Source organism: Pogona vitticeps, chromosome 2, assembly GCF_051106095.1.
Source record: "Pogona vitticeps strain Pit_001003342236 chromosome 2, PviZW2.1, whole genome shotgun sequence".
Lineage (NCBI taxonomy): Eukaryota > Metazoa > Chordata > Lepidosauria > Squamata > Agamidae > Pogona > Pogona vitticeps.
This window is the reverse complement of record NC_135784.1, coordinates 287,797,752-287,806,246: the sequence shown is the minus strand read 5'-3', so window position 1 is coordinate 287,806,246 and position 8,495 is coordinate 287,797,752. Positions and strand designations below refer to the sequence as shown.

Genomic DNA, 8,495 nt, shown 5'->3' with positions numbered 1-8,495 from the left:
ATGATTGAGACATATAAAATAATATAGGGGGTGGATAAAGTGGATACAGGGAAGCTCTTTTCCCTTTTACGCAATACTAGAACCAGGGGACATCCACTCAAATTGAGTGTTGGGAGAGTGAGAACAGACAAAAGAAAATATTTCTTTACCCAGCTTGTTGTTAGTCTGTGGAACCCCTTGCCACAGGATGTGGTCATGGCACCTGGCCTAGATGCCTTTCAAAGAGGATTGGACAGATTACAAGAGGAAAAGTCCATCACAACTTACAAGCCATGGTGGGGATTTATAATCGCCACACTTAAAAGGAAGATACTTCAAAATGCCAGATGCAGGGGAGGGGTATCAGGAGACAGGGATCTAGTTGTCTCGTGTGCTTCCGGAGGCATCTGTTGGGGCCACTGTGAGATACAAGAAACTGGACTAGATGGGCCCTTGGCCTGATCCAGCAGAGCTCTTCTTACGTTCTTATGTTCTTAAGTAACAGGATTTTGCATACTGTGTCTGTGCACATTAAAATGATACATTTGGGATTCTGCATGGGTGCAAACATTCCATTGCTCCCCTTCAATAGAAGTCAATGGACATGAGTGGATTGTGATGGTAGGAAAAATTTGGACAGAACATCTGATATTTACAGAATTCTCTGCTGGTATTGGTGTATGGTCAATACTCTTGAGCCTTCTCCCTTTGAAGAGTTCTCAGTATGGTCCTTCATATACTGTACTGTAACATTCATTACTACTGCAGCACTTTATCACATTATAACTTCTGAAACTGTTGTTTTATTCCCAATATAATGGGATATAAGTGGGATAACTGAGGTTGCATTTAACAAGACATTGATTTGGCCATGGATTGATAGACACGCAGAGATTAGAGCGAATGAAAGCAAATACAGTGGGGTCTTGACTTGAGAACTTAATCCGTATTGGAAGGCGGTTCTCAAGTCAAAAAGTTCTCAGGTCAAATCTGCATTTCCCATAGGAATGCATTGAAAACCATTTGATCCGTATCTGCTCTTTTCCGTCCATAGAAACTAATGGGAAGCTGCTATTCTGCCTTTGACCACTAGAGGGGGATATTTTGTTTCTTTTTTTCTTAGGTCAAGAAAGGTTCAGGGAAGGCAGGGAACATACAGTCCAGGCAGTCCAGTACCAGGCAGTCTGAAGACTGTCTCCCAATCCACTCTCTAAACGCTGGGAGGAGTGAGGAAGCAGACAGGCACCCTTTTCACTGGCCAACAGTTAACTGAAAGTTCACATTTTACACTTTCCCTGCCTCCCACGTGGTTTTTTTTCAGTTCTTAACTCAAATCTAAGTATGTAAGTCAAGTCAATATTTTCCTATGAGAGTGGTTCTTAAGTCAAAATGTTCTTAACTCAAGCCGTTCTTAAGTCAAGACCCCACTGTATAGCAATCTAACATTAAATTAGTCTTAAATCAAAGTGCCACCTTGACTTGCAAAAGTTGCTTTCTGAAAACTTGTTCCACAATTTGGAAATGTGGTGTTGGGTTTTTGTTTTGGGTGTTTCCTTTTTTACTGATTGGGCTGTTTCTGGCCATTGCAGTCCCCCCCAAAAAAGTAATTTTATTCTACACTCTGCTTCAACATGGGCTGATACTTTGATCTATGCTGCACCAAACCTTTCACAAAGCCTTTCCATGGAGACGTTCTTTGGAGTGTATGTTGCAACTTACATCAAATACATTTTTATCGAGTGATGTAAACAGAGCAAAATTCAACTAACACAGAGCAGCCTCAGTTAGAACCGTCTCGAAATCTGAATTTAACACACACTTCTCATAATAGCTCTTTTATTCATTTCCTGGAAATAAGGCAGCATTTAGAAGCACAGTTGAAAAAGAAAGGGTGGGTGTGGATGGAAAAAGCATGGTCAAGGGATTGGTCCCAAAAATCTTCCCTTCTTGCTCCGGGTATTTGGTACAAGTTGCCTAGTAGCTGGAGACACCCATTAATTATAAGCCTGCAGATGTCCCTTTAAGGTTTGCTCTGCAGCCTGCAGACTTTAGCCTAAACACGAGCTGTTAAAAGATCTGACTTTATTTGTACATGTCTTGGGGCTCTGCGATCCTGCCACGTGGGGTTTTTCGAGGGTTCAGAGACCACTTAGGATAGGAGGGAGAGTGGGGGCTAATAAGGGAGGGGGGAAACAATTCATCTTGATGTGCAGGGGGAGAATAACTTAAAGGACTTGAACAACAAACAGGAAATGCCTGGCTCTGCCCCTGTTACTGCTGCAAATGCAGACGGGGAACAGAAGCAGCAGGCGCAGCTTCCACAGCAACACTCTGAAACTGGTGTTGCTCTGAACTACAGAACCCCTGTTGCTGCTCCAGTTTATATTTGTCCTGCCTGGGATCCTTCTCCATTGAAGTTATGGGCTCCTATTCTCTCATTTCCAACAGCAGTAGCAGCCCAGATGTTGCTGTCCTATGCCTGATATTGGCAGGTAAGAACACCTCGCTCCTCTTGTTTTGGAAACTTTGCCAAGCTGTGAGAAAAGTGAGTGAAGTGTCTGTCTGTTGGGCTCTCCCTCTTTCCTCTCCCTCTTCAGACCACTGTCCTGGATTTCTCTTAGATTAGGCATCCTTCAGTCTCGAGAGACTATGGTAACGTGCCTGGATCTCTCTAGAATTGTGCAATTCATCATTCCTACTCTTTTATTCTGTCTTCTTTTGAGTCAGTCCTGGAGACGTCTAACTGAACTTTACAATCGGTGCATTTTTGGTGACTGGAATATGATGTGAATCAAACAGAAAAAGAAAGAGAGAGGGGAAAAAAAGCCAAAACGGAGGAGCGGCTCAGACAGAAAGAAAGCAGGATCAGTGAATTAGGAACAGGATGGATGTTTTGACGTTCATGTATTATGTGTGTAAAGCTTGTTGTTTTTTTTAAGTTTGGCAAATGCTTTTGGATAGGGAAGATCTGGGTTAGGCTACTTCTGTTTAGTTACAGGAGATAAGGTGTTTTATAGTCTTTTGCTGTAACTTCAACAGAAACATGTTGGCATTTTTCCAGTCACTTTGTCCAAGTGCGCAGGGATTTCGTAAAACGACAGTCATTCCAAGAAGTTCAGATGTTTGATCCTGACATGAACCATTTCTGTCGAGGGTGGTGAAACTCAAGGAAACGGATCTGGAAGTTGGGGGTGGGAGAGAGGAAAGGAAAACAATTGTAATTGCTCGATTCTTTGTAAGTCTCAGAGGGGCAGTTTTGCTGAAATATGTGGGTGAAACTCAACAGGGAAAAGTGCATAGGCTTGAGAAAATATGAGAGTAGCCAAGAAACCTTGCAGAAATCACCCAAGGGAAAAGCAAAATACGTATATTTTCTGCTCCTTATGTCTTTTGTAATTTTGGCTGTAGTTCTTAACTGACTTTTAACTCACTAGTTTTATTAACCTGAATGAGACAATACAGTAAGCAATCTAAAGCTTCAACTTTTCTCCTCATTGGGGGGGGATTCGTTCTTTGGACATGAAATCACTCCCATTTCATTAATGCCTGATTACAGTAATCCAGCTTTGCCAAGCAATGGTAGCATTTTGCCTGCATGCAACATATTATTATAACTTTTAAAATGATAGTATGGTACAAAACTTCTTTCTTGTTCCCATCTGTGCAATCATTATGGTGGTAAGAGTATACTGTATATACTCTTTGAACTTATGCTTGAATTTATGCTATATATATATAGCATAAATTCAAGGATAAATTCAAACTTTGTAGCATTTGTTGCAAAACAAATCCAAAATAGAAGTACATCAAAACAGTTCACTAACTGCATAATACAGTATATATACTGCATAAAAAGGTAAAGGTTAAGGCTCCCCTTGACAATTTTTGTCCAGTCGTGTTCAACTCTAGGGGGCGGTGCTCATCCCCGTTTCCAAGCCATAGAGCCAGTGTTTGTCCAAAGACAATCTTCCGTGGTCACATGGCCAGTGCGACTTAGACACGGAACGCTGTTACCTTCCCACCGAGGTGGTCCCTATTTATCTACTTGCATTTGCATGCTTTCGAACCACTAGGTTGGCGGGAGCTGGGACAAGCGATGGGCGCTCACTCCGTCGCGTGGATTCGATCTTACGACTGCTTGGTCTTCTGACCCTGCAGCACAGGCTTCCGCGGTTTAGCCCACAGCGCCACCACGTCCCTATATATACTGCATAATATACTGTATCAGTGAACTGTTTTGATGTACTTCTATTTTGGACTTGTTTTGCAACAAATGCTACAAAGTTTGAATTTATGCTAGTTGCAAGTGTCCAAATAAATTACTGAAATTAGTCCAAGGCATCTCAATACAAGAGTGGTCCAGATGATACGAGGGAAGTCCTAAAGCTTCAAAAGATTGCAGTTACCGCATGCATTACAGATCATCACTTACTCAGAGCTGAAAAAGTTGTTCTTTGGTCCATGTTAGCTATGGGATTCTGGGAGTTGTAGTATAAACAAGAAGGCTTTTGAATGAAAACAGAATCTATGGAAGTTCATATTGAAATAAATTATTTTGTCTTAAAGACGGTACGAGACATTGGAGGTCTGTGATTTGTTTTGGCTTTTTTTTACATGCCAGAACTAACATTACTACTCCTTTGAAACACAGTGAGAAAAAATAATTTTTCAAAGCTTTGCAAATACTCTTCAAATTGAAATATAACTGTGACCAGAGAATGGAATATTACTCTTGCTTTGGGTGGCTGAACTTTCCCATGTAACAGTCACTTAGGCCATGGCTGAAGACAGATGATGATGAAATAGGTGCATACATCATAAATAAATACTGGTTGTATGTAGGGTCTGAATTCAATTTTCCTTTATTGCAGTGGTTCCCAACGTTGAGAAACCAAGGTGTTCTTGGACTGCAGCTCCCAGAAACCCTTGCCAGCACAGCTAATGGTGAAGGCTCCTGGGATATGCAGTCCAAGAAAACCTGGGTTATCCAAGGTTGGGAACCACTGCTCTGTTGAATCAGTCAGCAGTTGGTAGCAGGCTCCTAAATGTCTAAACTGGACCTTCTGTAGGAGGCTGTATTTTGGATATGACAAACTGACACAAATATTCTGATTGCTATTTGATCCACAGTGCCTCTTTCAGAGGTAGAGATCTAGATCTAGTTTATGTGTTTTCACCCTACATCTTCTTTGACTAGATCCCACATTTACCTTCCTTAAATATGGAAAGTGATATGACCTGGCTGTACTGAATAACTGAATACAATGATGACAACCAGGGTTGTGTTTCTTTGTGTACCCTTGTTAATCACACAAAAAGACAATCAGTTTAAAACATCAACCTATTTCAAGTATATAACAAGAATAATCCAAAACTGCAATCCTATGCACACCTAATAGAGAGTTGAAAAGCTGGACAAACATGATTAAGGACTGTGTTTTATCAGCCTGATAAGGTCACTGCCTTGTAGTTTTTCTTCTTTTGAAAACTGATTAACAGAATATAAAAAGTATGGATTTAGAGATTTAAATCTGTAGCTTCTAAAGTTAATAGAATATAGAGCACATATTTCTAATGGGATTGAAAAAGAAAAGCTTTATGGAGCTGTCATAAATAAAACCTGTGTGTAAGGTCAAACCCTGCTCCCAAACACAGGAGTTCCATTGTCTGCCTCCTCAAGTCAAAATTATAGTCCACCATCAATCAGTTATGTGGTGTTCTTGGTTTATTCTTGTAGTGGGTTTTTGTTCTTTCATTCTTTCTTTTATGGTTTAAGCACATGCTCCTAAGCTCAGTATCTGTCTCAGAGCATTTCTCTGACTTTCTGGATATGAAAAATGAGGCTACAGGTGAAAACAATGTGTTTTTCTTCCATTGCAATAATGTATTACAGTATTAAGAAATACTGAATAGATGGTTGAACCACATAAAACAGTATGATGCATGCAGATACAAAAATGATTATTATTATTTTTTTAACTGCAACTCCCAAAATCTCTCAAGGGGAGTCTAATTACTGGCTGTATATAACAAATGTTTGCAACATGTAGCACCTGTTTGAGATTCCAAGTGTGGTGGAGTGGATACAGAGATGACCTAGTTCTCTGGAGAAGAGGGTTCAAATTCCCACTCAGCCATTCAAACTGACTGGGAGAGTGGAACTCATAAAACCACTCCTTAAATATCTTACTTGCCTAGAAAGCCTTTTAGGGTTACTATAAGTCAGTTCTGACTTGATGGCACAGAGCGCACACACTTCTTCCACCTTCTCTTTCTTTCTTTCTTTCTTTCTTTCTTTCTTTCTTTCTTTCTTTCTTTCTTTCTTTCTTTCTTTCTTTCTTTCTTTCAATATATAAAGTCTTTTCTATTCATGTATGCGGAAAAAGCATCCAGCAATTAGTTGCTTTGCACAGGTCTAGCAATTCTTTAAAGTTCTTTAATAATTGTTTAAAGTTCAGATTTTGCTGAAGTCATATTTCAGAGTTAACATTAGTCTTTCTTCATGAGATGGCAGTTATTTTTTAACATGAAGCTGCTGCATTTTTGTTTGCTATTCCAAACACAGCTCAGTGCTTTCCCCCTAAACAATAAGTTGCTCTTTTGATGAAGATGGTTAAAGATGTGTATGGACACCATTTATAGAACAGAAGCACTCCTGGGAATTTCAGACGTCTAAATAATCCATAAAAATTTAAAATGTGGTGATGTTCATATAGGTAGCAAATGTGACAGCAAAATATCCTGTGTTAGCAGAAAATTAGAACAGCATTTTATTCTCAGACTTTAAAAAAAAGAGGAATGTCTCATGATCTCTACGTAAGACCTTGGAATTAAAATATTCTTTTAACTGAAAAAGGGATGACAGAAATTGTTTACCAATATATTTTATGGATTCCTGGTTTCAGCTGATTCTCCTTTTGCATCCTTTTGCATGACTCTTCTGCCTGAGAATTCAGCCAGTGTTTATGCTGAGTTGTTTCCTAATCGTTTCTTGAAAATTGCACAAGAATCAGATAAGTGGACCTTGTTAAATAATGTAACACATTCATTTTTTAAAAGGAACAGTTTATTACAATACAAGATAGTTCCACTACTTATAATTGCCAAATAGTGATCTATTATTTTCAACAGAAGATCTGTGCCTGCAAAACTATTTATTCAATCATAACAAATACAAAAGTGGTTGATTATTCCAAAGACTCAAAAAGAACTTTAATATTCTTCAACAATCCTTGTTTTCTGAGAAATTTATCTAAGAGGGATCTGATGCCTGATCAGAAACATATGTATACTGAAATTATTAAGTCACGTTGACTTCATTGGAACTTAGGGCTTTAAAAAAGATTGGTGCTAAGCCTACTATGAGATAAACTGAGATGGTAAAGGTAAAGGTTCCCCTTGACATTTAGTCCAGTCATGTCCAACACTAGGGGGCGATGCTCATCCCCATCTCTGAGCCATAGAGCCAGCGTATGTCCGAAGACAGTTTCTGTGGTCACGTGGCCAGTGCAACTAGACACGGAACACCGTTACCTTCCCACCGTGGTGGTACCTATTTATCTACTTGCATTTGCATGCTTTCGAACTGCTAGGTTGGCAAGAGCTGGGACAAGTGACGGGAGATCACTCCGTTGTGTGGATTTGATCTTACAACAGCTGGTCTTCTGACCTTGCAGCACAGAGACTTCTGCAGTTTGGGATATCATCAAAGAATATTTTTAAAATCAGGGAATGCTTTCAACAATTTCTGCCTCAGTGCCAAAATAATCTGATCCACCATGGATGCAATGTACCATGGCCTGTATAATTAAGATTTATTTCTTTGACTCAGGCAGCAAAATGTGTTGGGCTAGCTTTCAACAAGTGATCCCAGACCACCCCAACATTAAAAACATATGCCAGTTTTGTCTATAGTTTCCCATCTGATGCAAAATTGTTCTTATATTGTGGGGGTAAACAGGAAAATAGGCTGTAACTGTCCTAGAGCCACTGTGGTATCATTTTCACAGAACATATTACTTCTTAAGAATTGTTAAAGCAGGAAGTCCTTCTGCATTATTTGCCAGAAACAAAAAAAAATCTACAGCAATTCTAAGAATTTATGTAGGACAAGACAAAGCTATGCCAGAGTAACTACTGCACCGCTACAAATTATTTTAACCATCTTGATTTGGAAAATAACAACTGCATATACTGTATATCCTGACACATATAAGTTGTACAGATAGGGTGGGCAACCATGATCCTCTAGATATTTTTGGCCCACAGTTCCCATCAGACCTAGCCAGCATACCCCAAAGTGAGGAGTCACAATTCAAAAACACTTGGATGAATTCCAAAGCCCTCAAATCTGTCCAAATGAAATGGTCATCATCCCTCCAGTCACTCTGACCTGGAAGATGTACTGTAGATTGCAGATTTAGTATGGGGGCGGGGGAGAGTGCCACATTATATACTGTAGTCTCTCCCCTGCCTGTAAAGTCTGTCTGGAACCACTGTAGGTTTGTCCATTACTG

General features: G+C 39.7%; 1 protein-coding gene across 1 annotated transcript in view; it reads left to right on the top strand.

The window, feature by feature from the left end:
• Positions 1-1,860: 1,860 nt before the first annotated feature.
• ITGA1 (integrin subunit alpha 1) overlaps positions 1,861-8,495 on the top strand; it is an 85,137-nt gene continuing 78,502 nt past the window's right edge. Inside the window, exon 1 of the mRNA XM_020783599.3 lies at positions 1,861-2,471. Coding sequence (XP_020639258.3) covers positions 2,399-2,471 — 73 coding nt within the window. The 5' untranslated portion in view covers positions 1,861-2,398. The remainder of the gene's footprint in view (positions 2,472-8,495) is intronic.